This window comes from Amphibalanus amphitrite, unplaced genomic scaffold (assembly GCF_019059575.1).
Source record: "Amphibalanus amphitrite isolate SeventyFive unplaced genomic scaffold, NRLGWU_Aamphi_draft 000046F_arrow, whole genome shotgun sequence".
In the NCBI taxonomy this organism is placed as follows: domain Eukaryota; kingdom Metazoa; phylum Arthropoda; class Thecostraca; order Balanomorpha; family Balanidae; genus Amphibalanus; species Amphibalanus amphitrite.
This window is the reverse complement of record NW_024881542.1, coordinates 833411-853049: the sequence shown is the minus strand read 5'-3', so window position 1 is coordinate 853049 and position 19639 is coordinate 833411. Positions and strand designations below refer to the sequence as shown.

Genomic DNA, 19639 nt, shown 5'->3' with positions numbered 1-19639 from the left:
GAGTTACCTCATTGAAGAATAGCGCTCGCCTACTTCAAAAGGTTTGGAACCGTTCTTCAACATCTAATATGCGATCGGGTTATGGCACAACTTTTCCCATTGGAGCCTTTTTTCTAATACAGCAATACGAAAAGCGTTACATCGTCCACTGGCGGATCCAGGGAGCGGGCATTTAAAGCAAATATTTACTCTCCCTCCCTTGGCCCCTGCATCGCCCGAAATAGACAAAACGTACCTTATGTTTCCTAATAATAACACTTTTATCAGGATTTTTTTGCTTTATACTGTTCAGCAGAAGATCCGTAAGGAATCGTCATCCGAGGAGTTTTTGGATTTTAGACTTTGTTTGGGGGGGGTATGTCCCCTACAGCGTCGAAAACGCCTTTCAGGATCCGCCTATGACATCATCTCGACTGGGATCTTGCCCCCCCACGCCAAAATCGAATCCGCCGCCACTGGCCGAGACAGACGATGCGGGTCAAGGTCACCGCTGGGGTAACGGTGGATTGGGTGCGCCCGAGCACCCGTAACGCGGCACAATTCTCCATCTATGGATTTTCCTATTCGCTCAGCATTGTGATAGGCGTTCGTAATAGCATTTACTCTGCTCATGTACCTATCCCCGGTTATTTAAAAGAAGTTTTTGTGGGGGAATATCACGGCTTTAGGTACTCGGTGGCCCTATTCACGACTTTCAAAGAATGCTCCGAGGGGTGTTCACGGGCACCGCACACTGCTGCGTGCGGTGTGTGCGGTGCGTCCAGCAGGCGTGGGGGTAGGGGATGGGTAGGCGGTTCTGACGTCACGGCTGCGTGCGGTGGACGGTTCGCTGTGGCCAATCCCGACCGGCCACAGCGTTCGCTGTGTGCGGTGACGGAAGGCTGACGTAGGGACGAAGTGGGCGGAGCTTCGAGGCTGTGTGCGGTCCGACCGCACACAGGGCCCGTGAACAGCCCCCGGATAACTAAACACCGCACAGACCTACTGCATTAGTGAATCTGACAGAATAACCGTGTTTACATAGGGTTCCCTTAATCTTCCCCTATTTGTCTCTTAAATGTCCCTTATAAAGGAATCCTCTGTCTCCTTTACCTCGCTTCACTACAAATATGGCGCAACTAAGTCATTCTAGAAGCAGTTTGCAATTTTTACTTACCTTTAGGGCTCTCCCAAATAGCTTCCAGACTAGACACTGAGGTAAAAGTGATAGCACATGAAAGCTCAAAGCAAGAAAAATCAGAAACCTATCTGGCATTTAACATACTTTAAACGGCTGAGCTATTATTCAAGTAGGTGTAATCACATCCACGGCAATATACGGCCTTGGAATTTCCGACCCCCACCGGACACGATTTGGTAGCCGAGGTCTGTGACGTCAGCCGGGCGTGAAGTTTTCCCTTCACCATAGGCTTCACACACAAACTGGCCGAAGTTCATGCCAGGATAGCCCGGCTTGAAAGTGCAAAAATGATTAAATTTTGCCCTCAATAGATTCATTGCTTCATTTTATAACTAAAAACGTCCATTATTAGGCCTCAATGAAGGTAAAAAGTACTCAAAATCGAAGTTCAAGAAGATGCTGTCCGAGCACAATCTGGTAACATCACGTGACCTCTTTTAAGCAGAATGTATATAATTCAAGGATGTTATTACACGATTGCTGCCTAAAACATCATAAATAATACGCTTGTAACATTTATTGCTTCTGTTTAAGTCATAACATTGCAAAACGCAAAGTTTATCATGGCAGTCACGTGACCAAAGGTATAGCAGGGGTTGGGACAAGCACTCAAAGGATTTCAAGTTTTTTAATTAAATTATATAAGTTTCATGATGAAATTGAAAGAATGTATTTTTTCCTAATGAAATACAAATTTTCGTATGTAAAATATTTTCCTTATGGGCGAAATGCTCCATATAAGAAATGTCAGTGACGTCACCAGGGCTTTACTCAAAACATCCGACCAACATCCGACCTACCTGTTTCTTATAGGTATCTTGGGAATTTCTGCCTTCACTTTCTGCCGTTTATGCGTTAATGCCACTTAAAAATCCTCAGTCGGCGCACGTGCGCTTGTCGAGTCGGGGACCACCAGTCGGACGATTCGGAACTGCCGGCCAATCAGCACGCCGCTTTTGTGATTTGGTAGTTTGAGAACCACTGGATATGGTAGCGTAGCAGCTTTTGGAAAGGCGCTACGCTACCAAATCCTCCCCTATTTGTCGCTTAAAGAGGGAATTGAAGGGCAGGATAAAAATACTTCAAAATATGAATTGTTGAATTTCGAGTATTAAATAAGCCCAATTTATATTGTTTACAGCATAAACGATGCTTTGTATGCTTCTAACAACAATAGCGCCCATAGCAACGTTACACGCGATCGCTATGATGCCTAAAATTCGATCTGAAAATAGGGGAGAAATAGGGGAAGATTAAGGGCAGGGGGGTGACACCGTAATGCTGTGCCATAGGCCGATGTTGTAGCCAGCTGATGAGCAGGAATGACGTCATCGGCCCATGATGGCCCTGACCAATGTGATCCAACCCATTGCGACTTAAGGTGACCTCTGTGACTTGGCCTGACCCATCGTGACCCTGGGTGACCTCTGTGACCTGACCTGACCCAGGGTGACCTGAGGTGACCTAAAGTGACCTTTGTGACCTGAAATGACCCAGCGTGACCTAATTTGACCTTTTTATCTGGAATTCACCCATTTGGACCCCTTCGTTCAGCTTTTTGCGTAAGTACAAGACTTCTGAACTGGTTATTATCGCGTAAATGCCTTATTCGTGATAGCGCCGTGTAGCAAGCGGTTCACCTAGTGTGAACGCGGTCACGGCTTTCAGCAAGCTGGCACGCGGAGCCCGGAGGTCTTAGCTCCGCGTTGCCGGAGCTGAGCGCCAGCTGGACGACACGCGGCAGGAATGTATACGGTCACTGGCTGGTCTTCATGTCAGCGAATGCCGAATGGCATGGCCAGCTCAAGCACAGGCCGCTGACTCCAGGCGGCCAGCTGCGCCTGCAAGCTGTCTGCCATCAAGCCGGTGGCGGCGGCGTGGCCAGCGTGTCGAGCAGCTGCACCGCGCGACACCGCAGCCGGCAGCGGCCCCATCTCCGACTAGCACCGGCCTCGCCGAGCGCCGCCCCGGCGTCAGCTACCTACTGCAGGTTCAGGTCGGGCACCATGGCCGCAGTGGCTCGGCGCAGTCGGCCCAGAGCGCGGCCAGCTCGGCCAGCACCGGCAGCGACAAGTCCAGAGCGTCCGTGGCACGGCTGACCAGCGGCAGGTGGATGCAAGTCCCCGCCGAAATTTGGTTGCATCGAAATTCGCCACGACATTCAGTTCCTAGGGCCATAGCGTTTCCATGCTATATGCTCTGACTTTGTGAAGCGATATTTCCAACGCTTTTACTTTTATGTATATGGGCTGCACCTTACCCCATCAGCCCCGCGTTGAGGCAGAACCCACCGGCCAGGCTCCATCTGCCTCTCCCGCACTAACAGAATCACTTAATCAGCCTAACATAATCAGAATCGCCGATCAGTTCCGGCCGGTACAGCCTGTTGGTATGTCCATCAAGTTAGCGTCGTATTCGTATTCGTTTTCAGCGTCGAGTTCAAAACATCGCCAAACTATGCCAAACGATAGATCTTGACACGCTGATTCCAAAAATATCACTCATTTTTTCCTAGGTCAAATATTTTGACCTCTAGGGGCAAAAAACCACTCTGGCTATAAACAACAATAAGGTACTTCTTTATTTACCGTCCGATCGGGCTGAAACTTACACAAAACATGTGCCGCCACACAAGGATGCGTCACAATCATGAAAATCGCCGATCGAGGTCAAAGGTCAAGGTCATATTTGCGAAAAACCGTTATTTTTCGACGGGGTACCAAATAAAAACTTTATTTACCGTCCGATCGGGCTCAAACTAACACAAAACATGTGCCGCCACACAAGGATGCGTCACAATCAACAAAATCGCCGATCGAGGTCAAAGGTCAAGGTCATATTTGCGAAAAACCGTTATTTTTCGACGGGGTACCAAATAAAAACTTTATTTACCGTCCGATCATGCTGAAACTTACACAAAACATGTGCGGCCACACAAGGGTGCGTCACAATCAACAAAATCGCCGATCGAGGTCAAAGGTCAAGGTCATATTTGCGAAAAAACCGTTATTTTTCTACGGGGTACCAAATAAAAACTTAATTTACCGTCCCATCGGGCTCAAACTTACACAAAACATGTGCCGCCACACAAGGATGCGTCACAATCAGGCACGTATCCAGGATTTCGCTCAGGGGGGGGGGGGGGCGACAGCCGAGAAGGGCCCGGAGGTCAGCCAAAAGGGGCCCCACAGCGACTGCCTATCCTGGCGTGTAAAAATTCGAGAATGTCGAAAAAACAGCAAATTTACGATAGAATTTGGCATTGTAAATGAAAATGCATTGTCTTGCGTTTCTCGACCTTGATAACATGTTTGCAGTTAGCTTCCGTTGAAGTTCGTTTTTGCAGTTCACTTCCGTTGAAGTTCGTTAACCCGCGCCCGGCCGGGGGGGGGGGGCTGTTTGAACACCTCCTCCTTGCGGTTTTGCGTGGATATAAAAAAGAGGGATGAATCTTATCTACAGATATGAAAATTTTACACCCAGGTCGCTCAAGGTCAGGTCACCAGACCACGTCAAGTGACCTCACCTCAGAAAAGGTTAGAATGCTCTCCATAGCAACACCGACTGAACGATCGGCTTGAAACTTTTAGCGATTGATAAGAGTAACAGTATGTATAAAATGATTATCTCGAAATTTGCATACCGGTGGTGACATAAAGTCAAGTCAATTTTTGCGCCCTCTCCATTAGGTTTTATAAATGGGAGAAAATCGAAAGGTGCCTCTTTTAGGCAAACGTCATCCTAGGCACCCTCCCTGGTTACATAAAAAATGACAACCTAAATCGGAAATTTGTACCCGTGACCCCTCCTTATGTCTATGGGGTCATCTCAGGTCACGAAACGTCTCCACAGCTTTTGACAATAGCATTTGTTAGAGACACGCTAGAGCGTTGAAAACACCTTAGATGTGTTCAGGCCTTATCGACGATACGGTTTGACGGATGTGCAACATGACCTTTCAGGTCAGGTCACCTTGAATTTAGTTCAAATTTTCTAAATGACCTGATAAGGTCAAATTATATGTAGTTCATTCGACGCGTCTCGACGAGAGTAACACGATGCTGACAAAAGAAATGTCGTGCCTTTTCCTGAGTCGACAATTGTTAAAGAAAAAAAGTGTTTCATAAAAACGACTATTTTAAAAGTTTTTTCTCTCAAGAGGCTAAACCGTTAACCCGAGCACCGACGGGGGGGCTGTTATCCGCCCCCGCCCCCCTTGAGGTTATGCGGGAAAACCGCGGCGCGTAGCGCCGCGAAATTTGGCATGACTATTTTCTCATTAATTTTACACATGGTGTGCAAGTTTGAACCTCCTAACTTTTAACGTCAGATCACCAGGTTACTTCGAATGACCCAACCTCAAATCACTTTTTTGCAACTTTGTCACGTCGTGTCAGAGCTACAGTAGATAACGGAGTATGATTCGATGCGGATTGACGAGAGGATCACGATGGTGCCCTTAGTTTGTTCCTAGCTTGGCTAATTCGAAAGTTATTCGAGAAAAACTCTTCATATCTAGCGCCGCCATTTTGACTTTTTTTACCCCTGTGACGTCATCTTTGACCTGATCTGGAAATGACCTAATTAAAAATTGTAGATCTTGTCCGTGCGTACCCCATGCCGTTTACCGCTTGTCGCTATCTTGCTTCGTTCTTGAGATCTCAGGGGGCGGGCGGTCATCCGCCCCCCCCGTCGGTTCTAAGTTGGCGCGGACCCCCGTCGGTGCGCGGGTTAATCGCAGGTCAATTCTGAGAACAGTTTACGGAAAGAACGTTAAAAGAACTATTGAATGCGTTTTTTTTGTGTGGCGCTGCAGCTCTGTTTGTACCCGGGTTATGCGCCGGAGTTGTCAAACAATGTTGAAATAGGCAAAATGTGACCTTTGCTGACTTATGGTGACCTGACCTTTGACCTGACCTAGAAAATGACCGAGTTACTTTCGGCATGATTTTTTACGCTCTTCCGAATGCCACGTACGCTTACGTGTCGCTACGTGGCCCAGGAGCCGAGTTAGAGAGAGAGGGTGTTCAAACGCCTCCCCCAACGCCTGTCCCAAACGCCATCCGTGGCGCAACTATGGAGCTCATTTTGTTCGGAGAACTGTAAACAGGAGCAGCCCCATGAGGTCAGTCGAAAGGGTCCCATCATCGGCTGTTGCCTGTTCCTCGGGCCCCATGGCCTGGGCAGGGCCTTCTCAGCGGGCCCTTCCGTTTCTGGGGCCCGGCCAGGACAAGCTGTTTCTGAGACTGGGCACGGAAGTGTATATCTGGGCTCGCTTTCTTGATACGTTGTCGAGGCCGAGGGACCAATACTTAAGCTCAAAAGCCTGCTTCAAGGCTTTCTGAGCGGGCCCTTCCGCTTTTGTAGACCTCCCGGGCCCCCGGTTGTCATTGGCTTGGCCCGGTCCGCTTGTGGGGCCCGGCTAGGGACCCATATGAGCACCGGCAAGACCCTATGGGCCCTTTTTGGACCCGAAAGCCTGGGCAAGATCTTCTCAGCGGGCCCTTCCACATCTAGGGCACAGACAGGCCCTGCGACTGGGCACGGAAGAGGATTTTTTTTTCGGATCCGCTAACCATAACTTCTCCGGGGCCAATTAGCTCAAAAGCGATACCTTTGGGCCCGATAAGGGACCCGTTTGGAGTCCGGCAGGGCCATAGGGGCCCTTCCTCAAGCTCGAAGGCTCGAGCATATCCTTCTGAACGGGTCTTTCCGCTTTTGGGGCCCTGTCGGGCTCCAAATTGCCCTCGCTCTGCCCAAAAGTGGGCCGAAGGGCCCAGTTACGGACCTGTTTGTGGCCCGGCAGGGCCCCAGGGGCCCATCCGCGAACCAAAAAATTCGAACAAATCCTTCTGAACATGCCCTTCCGCTTTTTGGCCCAGCCGACCCCAAATTGTTCCTGACTAGGCCCCAAAGCGGGCCCTTCGGGCCCGCTTTCTTGCCGCCTAGCGGGCCCTGCCGGGTCCGCTTTTGGGGCCCGGCAGGGCCCAGGGGGGGCGACCGCCCCCGTCGCCCCCCCCCCCCTTGGATACGTCCCTGAGGACGAAGTCCAACGCCGCTAACCCCGCGACCGCCACCCCACAACGTGGCCGCAGACCGAACGGGCGTGAGGGCCGTAAGGGCCACCCCGCCATCCGGTAGGTGGCTGAGCAGCCGGGCGCAGCGGCGCCTGGGCGGCGGCCGCGCTGAGATGAAGTCCCAAACCGCCATGTCGCCATCACCGCCATCACCATTGCTGCAGCTGTTCCCAACCGCCTCAATCGCCGCCGTTTTGCCAGCAGTCGCGCCGCGGAATGGCAGAAGCTCCAGAGTAGCCTCCAGCGCCCCTCTCCGCACGTGTGCAGGTGCACTGCGGCCGCCGGGTCCGACGTCCAGGCAGAACATGATATTTCCATGCTGCTCCGACGGTGGGCTGGTCTTGTTTGGGCGTTCCTCCACTGTGACGTCGGTCACGCCTGCCCCGGCCAGGGCGCAGAGGCCGACGTGTCACCATCCGGTTGCAGTCCTCAGTCGGGTCGCAACGTGTACCTCTTCCGCAGCGTGGAGCGCGCTCCCGCTGGGCAGCGATACAGCCAAAAGTAGCATAGCATGCGGGCGGCCAGCGCTGCGCCGGACAGCGGACCCATGCCGGGGGTATGCCGGTCTCGGCCATTAGCGGGGTCGTCGGGGCCGAGGCTGTACATACAGCTGGTGACCGCGTGAGCCGCCAATCGAAGCTCACGGCTTATAAGCTCGACGCGGGCATCACACGCCGTCCCGATGGGAGCTCCACGACGCCGCCGCGAACTCCAGCGCGGCTCGCAGCGCAAAGACCAGTACGGACGGCCGGGGCAAACGGCGTGCGGGAGTCGCAGGCGACGTTCTGCGGACAGAAAGGGTTGGGCATAAGCTGGTCGGCAGGACACTCTTGAGCCGAGCCTTTGATGTAATTACAGATGATCCAGAAGCATGCACAAAAATTCATGACACACTATTCTCATTTATGTATTTGCTACATATGATATGATATACCAGCTCATGATCAGTGACGCATTCTGGGCAATATGTTCTAAAGTGAAGTAACTGAAGTTACAGCTTAAAAGCTTAAAAAAACAGCTTAAAAAACACAAACACACACACATTCGATAGCTTATGAGAATAACATGCCTTGTGTGCTTAACCCGCGCCCCGTAGGGCTACCGGCGGACCCTACCACCCGTAGGGGGGGGGGGCCGTTTCGGCCCCCCCCTAAGATCTCGGAAAGTTACCGGCCGATTTTCAAAATTCAAACGGCGTTTGATAGCCCTACCCGGGAACTACCTTGTGACCAAATTTCATTGACCTACGTCAAACCGATGACGTCACAGGTCAGGTCAAAGGTCAGATTTTCACCGTTCACAGGCAATTCAAGAAATGTGCTGTGAAATCGAGTAAATTGGTAATTTATTGAAAACCATCGATGGTATATTGTTCGTCAAACACATACTTTGCTATCTGAGGTCACTGATACCAGGTCAGGTCACAGCGAGGTCAGGTCACCGGGGGTCACAATTTGAATGTGTCGTGTGATACATGTTTTATGGTCCAATTTACATGACAAATGCGATTATGTGGGTTAGGCAGCCTTTGGGGCCAGCCTAGGTCACGTTTTGGTGAAGGTCAGGTCAAGGTCAGGTCAAATTAGGTCAAATTTCAAAGTTGATATTTTTGCATAAAATGGGTATCCATTCGATGCAGCTCATCACGGGGAGTCTAATGGTGGTCTTTGTTTTGCTCTACGAGTTCTAGAATTGCCAAAAATTGAGTTTGAAAATTTGACGTCATCATTTTTGAACAGTTTTTTCGCTATAACTTGGCCAAAAAACGAGGTATCGATCTGAAATTTGGTATGTAGATAGAAGACGGTAGGTACTATCACATATATTCCGGTTTTTTCGAAACTCAAAAAACTTTTTGGATTTTTTGGCTAATATATCCAAAAAAATGCTTTTTTGATTTTTGGGGATCAAAACTCAAAAATTTCAAAAATCCGAGATAGCAGTTTTGTAGCCCTGTCAATTCTACACCTTTTATGTCTTGATCATTTTTCTGTATCTTCAAAGCTGTAGGCCTGACAGGTCTTCTCGCGAAGGTCTTTTTTCGGTCGAAAATGACAGAACATGACGTCACTCTGACGTCATTTGTGGCCAACCTATCACAGCCTCAGGAAAAATTTTTGGTCACAATGTGTAAAATTGATGCCCGGAGGGGTCCTGAAAGTTTGGTGGCGATATCTCCAGCCGTTTAGGAGATATCGACCGAAAAGGACAGGGAGGGGCCGTTTCGGCCCCCCCCCTACGGGGCGCGGGTTAATGCAGGAAAATATTTTTTTTTTCACTTTTTTAGAAACAGCAAAAGAGTTGTCAATAAGCCATGTCAACTATCTAAACAATTTTTTATGGAAACTGCTCTAGCTAGCTTAAAGTTCCACAACGTTTCCGGAGCACCGTACCCAAACTCAGTTCATGTTACAAGAAAAAACAGTAATAATGCCTCCTAATTTTGAATGAAATATAGGTATGAGTAATTTGATTTGGAAAGCAACAAATTTCCGCACATCATTTTAGCAAAATTACTATTTTCTTCAGCCATCAGGTTACACAAAACTATAGTAAACTTTATGATCTAGTTTACAAAAAACCAATGCCCCGATTTTAACAAATTTAGATAAAATTTAAACAATTTTAAAAAATGTATCGTGGAGAAAAAGAAAAGTGTAGATTTGTAAAGCCGGGATATTTCAATTTCACGGATTAGGCACTTAAAGAAATATCTTCACCTTTCTTTGAGCCACCAGCCTTCACCCAAGTTTTACACGAATGTAGTGAAGCAGACAATGTGGCAACTCAAAATTGTGATGGTTTGAGATAATTATGACGGTAAAAGAAAAAGCAACACAAGGTTCCTTACCCTCGTTTTTTCACATGGGTTCAGATGAGGCTTCAACTGTTGCCGACCTGAGGAGCTATAGGGACTTGAGCTTTCCAAAACTCAATTTCTAAGGGCACTGAGCAGTGTTTGGCTTTCACACGAATGCGATAGTAAGTTATATGAAGTCGACAAAGCAAGCAAAGCAAAGCATGATGCCCCGCGCGTCCGCCCGCGACCACGCCCCGCGTCCGACTCCCGACCGCCGCGTGACCCGAGGCGCCCGGCGGTCACGTGACCTACCGGCCGGGACTGCAAACGGCCTTCACCACCATTCTTGTATGACGTCATATCCTACTGAGGTGCTGATTGGTCGGAATTAGATACCTGAAGGTAATTATCTGCCGTAGTTATTTTTGTTTCATTGTTTTGCGTGTTTTCTTATATGAAATGTAATTAAAAAATTTGTCATATTTTAATCACCATTAAAACATAACTGAATAGGTATAAAAGAGAACTCGATATATACTTTCCTTGTTTTTAAGAATTCCGGAATTAGATACCCGAGGGAGCAAAGAGGGAGCAAGTTGCCACGCTGATTTAATACCTCATAGTCGAAAGGTGGGCTACTAGAACCAAAAATTGCTGTGTTTGTAAATAAATAAGTGATTTGAGGGCAACAAATGCCCAGATTTAAACTTCTAAAATTATTTTGAACATAAAATATTTCAGTTTGAGGGATGTTAAGGCCTCTAAGGGTAGGTACTTTTTAGGTATCAAATAAGTTCCTCTGCGAAAGTTCCGTCGTGAAAACGGCCATTCTAATTCATTTGCCAAAGTGCATAAGTAAAATAAAATCGCACTGCAATCGGAATTGATCTAGATATTACACTTAGAAGTAAGAACTATTTTATGTGAACTTATCTGCTAATTAACATATGGCAAAATTCTGGAGATGATGCGAGTTTACAGCTAACGCTTTGACGGCAAAAAACACTCGTCTAAAATGCTGTACCGCCGCACAGCCATGTCGTGCGGTACAGTCTACCTCCAAGGAAAGTGTTGGTAGACTGCGCCGCAATACACGAGCGCTCCTAAAATATACGAATGAGTGCGCAAGTGTTTAAAAGCAGTAGTTCCCTTTCGAAACAGCTGCGTTTCGAAGGTTCATCAGTGTTGCCATTACTCGCGATATGTCCACGTCCACAGATTGATGTTTACTGGCGGGACAGTCGGTCGCTGTGCGCTGTCGGCTGGCTCACACTGGGAGATATCGCCGGGGAGGAGCGGCAGTCGCTGGCCCTGCAGCTCCAGCCCCGGGGGCTTCTGTTCGTACAGGTGCCGGTCGTGATATTCCCCAGCCTCGCAGATACCTAGCGTTTTTATCACATCAATATTTAAAGGTCTTTGATGTCGTAACTATCGTCGGGCCATCTTTGAAAATGTCGATGTTTACGGAGCTTCATGCGATTGCTTAGATCCACCCCGACAAGTTTCGCGTTCACGGTGTTAAAACATCAAATCCTGTCTGTGAACCGAACACTGTAGGCTCACGATCAGACTCTATAAAACTTTGGATGAGCATTTTGTTCGGCTCGGTGTTGATAAATTATGGGCTTCAGATGAGCCATTTCTCATGACAACCAGGTGTGTGGGCTACCAATTTGGAAGCACGCCGACGTTGCTGGTTTATAATTTCGTGTCGGTTGTACTGAAATAGCCTGAAATTTAGTTACGATTCATTCATTGAGTTTTTGTATGCTATCATCTAATGACAACAATAGACCTGGGCGTGCAAAGACCCATGTGACAACCTATGGAACCAGCTGGCCAAATTGTCGTTTCAGTGGTCAAATCTTGACCCTTTTTAAGCGATCGGCTGACTAAATTCTGGTCTCTCAGCGCCTTCAGCTTCCCCACGCCCCCGTTCTCCGGCCCCAGGTGAGGCCCGTGCAGAGCGCCGACTCCGGCCGGCGGTCCCGTCTGCGCCCTCAGCGGCGGGTGCAGCGGAGGGGCCCGCGGCGCCCGCTGACGCCCGAACAGCTCAGCATCGCCCTGTCCACCTGGAGCCGCCCGCTGCGGGCGGGGGCGGCGGCGGCGGCGGACAGCCCGCCGCCCAGGGTGCTCCACCCGCTGCCAGTGCGCAGACTTGGTGAGAAGAGGCAGAAGTCCTGTTTGATTGTGAAAAAAATGAAAGCTCTTTTACTGACACATGAAAATTAGGATTGTCACAAATAGATACTCTACAGAGAACAGTATTCGATTAATAAAAACATTCGCAATGACTCAATTTGACCCTAATTTCTTATCATCCCTACCTGCCAAGCGAAATCGTAACGTTATGTAAATAAACGACTAAGCCCGAAAGTACCGCATTTATTGCTTATCGTCATTAATCTTTCCAGACCGAGCCCGATGTCCATCGAGAACGGGCCGCCATTCCACAGAATGCACCGGAGAAGATATGGAGGAGCCCACTGAACATTTACCCAGCGTGTCGCCAAGGTCCTCCGATGGAAATTCGGCCACTGCAGTGGACGCCTGCAACGGAATCGACTCAACTCTTACTGAACCGGGGTAATTCTGCACGAATGGGCTATCACAGAAACGGTTTTGTTTATTAAAACTGGAGATGTTATTTTTGTCCAAAGGATTAACTTTTAGCTCAGCTAACATATAGCCAGCATTTAGCTAACATTTATATCCTCGTGAAATCTAAAAACTCATGTACTGGTGAACTCGAAAGCATTTAAATGCTTTCTCCGCCCAATAAAGTCACTCGCCACTGATGCCTCATTCTCTGCCCCCAGATCGACATCTACTCCATCTGAGGGCGCCGCCCCACACGAAGGAGAGGTCTCCGCCACCGTGTTCGTTCGTCAGAGGTCGGAGAGTCCGGTCGGCAGCGACCATTCCACCGGACTGGTGAGACAGACCACCGAGTGCTTCGTGCCGTCCCAGCAGCTGGACCTTGAGCTGGAAGACGCCGAGAGGACGGAGACAGCACAACCACGGCTGAGAAAAACGAACGCTATCTCATTAGAGACCACGGATGTCGAAGACAATGAACTGAGATTGCAAGTGACAGACAGTGTAGACGTAACAAAGACTCGGTCAGACAATAGCGAGATGATAGATAATTCTGAGAAGGTTACGAATCCCACCGATTGCGAGCATAGTAACCAGATGACGGGTAATTTCGACCAAAGAGCAGCACGAGCAAAACTCTCCATCCCATTAATCACCCACTCATCCCAGCCAACCCCAAAGCTGAGCACTTCCTCCGAAATCTCCGATCTGAGGAGATTGAGTGTCGAAACGGACAGCTCAGAACTGCGAAAACTCAGCGTGGAAACGCTCAGTTCAGACATTCGACTAACCAGTGCCGCGACTGACGACTCCGAACTGCGGAAGATCAGTTTCCCGACCGGCAGCTCCGAGCTCCGGAAGCTCAGTGAGGCCACCGACAGTGAGCTGCGGAAGCTCAGCCTGCTGACGGACAGCTCGGAGGGCAGCGAGGCGCTGACGGGGCGCGTCCGTCTGCTAACCGCCGGGTCAGAGACCACCTTCAGCCTGGTGTCGCCGCTGGTCGACGAACCAGACGATGATACGGTGGGTGGTTTGAGTACATACATAATATTATGGTACTAAATAAATAGACATTCACGTTAGCCTAGCTATTTTCTACTTTGGTATGCTGTAAGAATATATGTTGTTACTGGTACAATTGCAATGGCTGTTCAATATGTAAGAGAACGACAAAAAGTGTCGTTCATATTTCTCATTAGTTTGCTAATTCGGTATCAGCATAGGGCTAAAGGTTACATCGTCTCAACCAATTTCCTCGTACTGTACCAACGATGCCTGGTCGCTCTCAGAACACATTACCTCGCTGTAACAATGCAGCTGCAGTGCCAGACTCCATGACGTAGATACATGCCGACCGCCCACGCTATGTGGATGACGTCAGTAACAGGGCCAGACGCGGATTGTTCCTCTCACACATGCGCCAAATAAAACAACCCACCCACTCGCTGTTCAAGTTCAAAGAGCATGATTTATACGGGAGAAATTTTGCGTTCACGTGCTCAGTAAAACGTTTCTTTGCCTCATTCGTAGTTTTTTTTTCTTCCTTAAATTTTTTCAAGAATTGCGATGATATACCTTAAAAGCATGTCCTATTACGTTATGCGATGCATTTTCCTATGCATTGCTATTTCAATGTGTCGTCTCGTAGCAGTACGTGCCCCTCACCTCTGACCTGCACCCCGTCCCCCGGCAGACCCCGGACTCTGCCCGGACCACGTACTGGCCGCAGCCACCGTTCGACCGCAGTGAACCTGACGGCGGTCTGTCTCACGGCCCGCTCCTGGCTCCGGACTTCACTCTGGAGGACTTTCGGACGGTGGCGGTCCTCGGGCGCGGCCACTTCGGCAAGGTGAGTAACAATTAGCTGCTGTTACGATGTCAGAGTGTTCGTGTAGTCGCTGCATTTCACAAAGGATGTTGGATACCTATAGAATAGTCTTGTCATTCGCGACCAATGTATTGAATATCTGACAGCCGAAGTTCCCACAGCCCACAGCCCACAGCCCAATACTAGCGGGAGCTGGCCCGAGACACCGCGTTACCGTCCCACCCGCAGGTGATCCTGTCTCAGCGGCGCAGCACGGCCGAGTACTACGCCATCAAGTCGCTCAAGAAGGCCGACGTGATGGACCGGGACGAGTTGGAGTCGCTGCTCGCCGAGAAGCGTATCCTGGAGCTGGTGACGGCCGTGCGTCACCCGTTCCTGGTCAACCTGTTCGGGTGTCTGCAGACCCCGGTCAGTGACAGACAGGGAGGGTCGCAGGGTCAGGGGTGGACCCGGCGGTGATGGGGGGAGACGGAAAGGTGCCGGTCGCAGGATCCAACACTGCACTGGCCGTAGGCAGTAAAGCGCCTCATTGTAGTTTGTTGAGGGGATGAAGACGGGGTGACGTTGAAAAGCTACCGATATCGTCGGCAATAAAATGAATGCAGTGAACGTAGTGATAAACGTTTAAACCTTCAGACCTCCGAGGTTTCTCTATTTTTAGACGGATATTGAACAACACATCTCTGTCGTAGAAGCATCAAGTCCTTTCAGTTTCATTCAAATATCACGTCATTTTCAAACAGCGCCGGAGATTGTGACGCCTTCTTTCTCCGCAGACGCACGTGTGTTTTGTGATGGAGTACGCGCCCGGCGGCGACCTCATGATGCACATCCAGTCGGGCGTGTTCTCCGAGTCGCGTGCTGTGTTCTACGCGGCCTGCGTGCTCCTGGGGCTGCAGTTCCTCCACCAGCACGACATCATCTATCGGTCAGTGATGGGTGTGACATTGTTCACCATGCAGGATACAATGGAACCCAAAAACGTTCGCTAAGCCTCCCTAATATGCGTATGAATTTTCGTGTTGTCATCACAAAACAGCTGTGAGATTCTCCCACGCCTACATACAGCAATCACTGGTAATCCTGACATCTCTAATTGCGCTCCTACGCAGAGACCTGAAGCTGGACAACCTTCTGATGGACGCGGAGGGGTTCGTCAAGCTGGCCGACTTCGGCCTCTGCAAGGAGGGCGTCGGCCGGTTTGGCCGCACGGGCACCTTCTGCGGCACCCCGGAGTTCCTGGCGCCCGAGGTGCTCACAGAGTCGACCTACACGCGCGCCGTCGACTGGTGGGGACTGGGGGTGCTCATCTTCCAGATGCTGGTCGGCGAGTCGCCGTTCCCGGGCGCTGACGAGCAGGAGGTGTTCGAGAACATCATCCAGGCGGCGCCTCGCTTCCCGGCCCAGCTCTCGCTGCCGGCCGTAGCCGTAATGCGCAGGGTGAGCGGACGGAGAGGGTCGGCAGGGATGGGTGAGGGGGGGGGGGGTGCCTGGACATACACAATACACATTACCTAGTTATCAATTAACGAATAAGTTTTGAGGTAAATGCGATCGACATATGCAGATCGTCAATCGTGACACAATCGTGAACTAACGATACAAATTTTTTGATTGTCAAATTAACTCAGTCCAGAACCATCCAAAGGTTTGACGCTCTTATCAAGTCGCCAGTATTTAGCTCGCAGTCCATTCCACTGTCATCCAGTATCCACCTCTGTCTGCCCAGCTGACGGCCCCCCTCGCCCCCGCGCCGCCAGCTGCTGCGGAAGGACCCGGTGCGCCGGCTGGGATCCGGCAGCGGAGGAGCCCGCGACGTCCAGCGACAGGCGTTCTTCGCTAGCGTGCAGTGGGAGGAGCTGGCGGCGCGCCGGGTCCCACCTCCGTTCGTGCCCGTCCTGGTCAGTGGCGCTGTCATAGATCTAAAATAGATCTGAGTTACGGCTATATCATGGATGTGATAATACTAGCTCATCCGTGGCTATATGCTTACAAACGTATGCAGTATAGTCGAAGCTTAGTCAAAAAGAAAACTTTCATAATTTTGAAATTAAGTCGACAGATTGTCGACGCGCTTGCCATTGTGAATTGGCAGTGCACTGCCCCTCACGTGGACCTGGATCGTGTCTTTTGCCAATGCTACTCGATTGTTAACCCGCGCCCCGCTGGGCTATTCAGCCATACGCGCCCTGCTGGGGGGGGGGGGGGCAGATTCTGCCCCCCTGTCTAACTTCCGAACCGATGGTCGTAGAAAGACGGGGAAAACGGCAATCGAAAGCTCTCCACAAGGCGGATCTTAAGAGCCCAAATTTTTTGCTTAACCCTATTCCTGGCGGGGGGGGGGCCTCAGGAGCCCCCCCCTGAGGTTTTTTGGTTATTTCTCCCAAACGCGTTGAGCTAGGAAGCTCAAATTTTCTGACTTTTCCTAAAAGGCTTCTACGCAACATGTCTGAAAATTTTGAGTTGATCTGACCTCAGGTCAGGTCACCAGAGGCGGTTTGGTGACCCTACCTCAGAAAAGTTTGCAATCACGCCAGAGCTAGAGTTTTTGACCGATCAATTTCTTCTCTTCAGGCTTTAGTTAGGGTACCATTATGTGCAATTTGTATATCTCGGAATTTTGATATCGGTGACCTAAGGTCAGGTCAGTTTCGCGACCTCCCCATTATAAGTCAATGGGGGAAAAATCAACTCCCTGTTTTTACCACTAAAACGGGTCGGAATGGCCCCATATACCATACATGACTTCATATACGATCAACCTTCACTACCTTGAGGTCTGTTTTGCTGTTGGGCAGCTGTGAGGTCATGTGACGTCATCAAAGGTCACCAAAGGTTTTTGGCCAATAACTCCGTACAGGAACAAGATACAGACGCGTGGATGGTCTCATTGTGTTCAGCTCGTCAAGACGCATCGAATGATATACATGATGACCTCGAGGTCACGTGACCTGAGGTCAACCTTTGACCTTGACCTTTCGAGGTCAACATATATATCATTCGATGCGGATTGACGAGAGGATCACGATGATGCCCTTAGTTTGTTCCTATCTTGACTAATTCGAAAGTTATTCGAGAAAAACTCTCTCCATATCTAGCGCCGCCATTTTGACTTTTTCGACCCCTGTGACGTCATCTTTGACCTGACCTGAAAATGACCTTAGTAAAAATTGTAGACCTTGTCCATGCGTATCCGATGCCGTTTACCGCTTGTCGCTATCTTGCTTCGTTCTCGAGATCTCAGGGGGGGGGCCGAATCGCCCCCCCCGCCAGTTTCTTGTCCCGGCGGAGCCCGCCAGGAATAGGGTTAAGTAGGTCAGAGGTCAGGTCAAGGTCAGGTCAAGGGTACAAAATGCAAGTTTCTACAGTATCGGCCTTGCACCGTAGTTGCCGCAGAATGGACTGAGACTGATTGCCCAAAACGTGTTCTTAGACTACCAAGACAATATTCGTTGCATACAATGTCATTCAAAGGTCAAGGTCAAGGTCAGGTCAGGCCAGGTCAGGTCACCAAAAACAAAATATAGAAAAGGGCATGTGCGACACATGTTTTATGGGTCATTTTACTCATAGAATTCAATAAGCATACTCAATAAGTGATATGGACCACCTCTGGACGAATTTCCGGTCGAGGTCAGGTCAAGGTCAGGTCAAGTGAGGTCAAATTTTGAAGTTGGTTGTTAAGGCCTAAAAGGTGTCTATCTGATGCAGTTTTTCACGGCGAATCGAATGGTGCTATTTTTGTTTCCGTACGAGGTCTAGAACTTCCAAAAAAATCATTTTTCAAAAATTTTGTGTGTGGTGACGTCATAAAATTTTGAATAACTCCCACATTTTTGAACCGATTCTTCTAAAAATTGGTATGTAGATGCACATAGACTACTTCTCTGACATATATTCCGGTTTTTTTGATACACTCAAAATTTTAGATTTTATAATTATTTTTCCAAAAAAGTCAGTTTTTTGAAAAAATTTGGGCCAAAATCCAAAATTTTCAAAAAACCGAGATAGCCATTTGATAGACAAGTAGAATCACGTATAACCTTTTTTGTTACGTCTTGATTCCTTTAAAACTGAAGATGTTAGCGGCGTTTGAAATTTTGCCGTTTTTGATGCGAAAATGGCGAACATGACGTCACTAAAACGTCAATTTCTCATTTTTTTTCCGACGGATTTCGCTCAAATTTTGAGGGAACGTGTCAAATTGATGTATGATAATGTACCGTAAGGTTGACGTTGCTGGCGTAACGTGTTTAGAAGTTATTGGCGAAAAACGGGAGGGGGGCAGATTCTGCCCCCCCCCCCCCCAGCGGGGCGCGGGTTAAACTACTTAACACGACTTTGTTTCCACTTCCCAGGACAGCATTGAGGACGTTTCGAACTTTGACGAGACGTTCACGGTGGAGCGGGCGATCCTGACGCCACCGGTGTCGCACCGCGCCATCAGCAGCAGCGAGCAGAGCCTGTTCAGCCACTTCACCTACACGGCCGACTGGTGCTGATCCTGCTGACGCTGCGGCATGCTCAGCGGCTGGGTCCGCGCAGTCTCGCTGCGGGCTACATGACTTCTGGGCCGTAACCGTGCCGGGTCCTTTAGTCGATGAAATTGAAGCGTAGATGATGCGGAGTGAAAGGTTTCGCAGTACTTCAGAAGAAAATAATTGCACCCGCAAGCCAGCCGGCTGTGAATAATATTGCTGGAACACCAGGCGATAGATACTCAATCGATCGGTGAACTAGAGCCTATATAACAACAATAGGTATGTACCTAATGTACCTAATGTAACTAAGGCGTTGCGACTGCGCCTCCATGGTCTCCATCATCCATAACGGGCTGAGTAATGTGGAATGTGTATTCTTCAATGTGAAGGACTCAAAACGTAATCGGTTGTGATGGCGAGCTTCGATTAAAGCGAAAATACAAAACGTGAATTATGCCTTCTGTAATGTCAATGTGTACCTATTTACCGCACTTCAACTACAGTTGACAACCGACCTATTTATAGTGCTGCTAAGGTCTTGCAGGTACTTAACACCGTTTGACTCTTCAGGAGCTTATTAACCCGCGCCCGGGGACGATGGTCTGATAGTGACACATCGAAGTGGGTTCCATATCCCCTCTATTTCAACATAGCAGCAGTAGGTGAACAGAACAG

General features: G+C 49.4%; 1 protein-coding gene across 1 annotated transcript in view; it reads left to right on the top strand.

The window, feature by feature from the left end:
* The window catches only part of LOC122377520 (serine/threonine-protein kinase N2-like), a 31350-nt gene extending 11868 nt beyond the window's left edge, over positions 1-19482 (top strand). The window contains exons 6-15 of the mRNA XM_043357611.1: positions 11276-11404; positions 12008-12218; positions 12472-12643; positions 12877-13678; positions 14349-14504; positions 14712-14891; positions 15260-15411; positions 15596-15923; positions 16244-16384; positions 18842-19482. Of these exons, the coding sequence (XP_043213546.1) occupies positions 11276-11404; positions 12008-12218; positions 12472-12643; positions 12877-13678; positions 14349-14504; positions 14712-14891; positions 15260-15411; positions 15596-15923; positions 16244-16384; positions 18842-18985 (2415 nt within the window). The 3' untranslated portion in view covers positions 18986-19482. The remainder of the gene's footprint in view (positions 1-11275; positions 11405-12007; positions 12219-12471; positions 12644-12876; positions 13679-14348; positions 14505-14711; positions 14892-15259; positions 15412-15595; positions 15924-16243; positions 16385-18841) is intronic.
* The last annotated feature ends 157 nt before the right edge of the window (positions 19483-19639 follow it).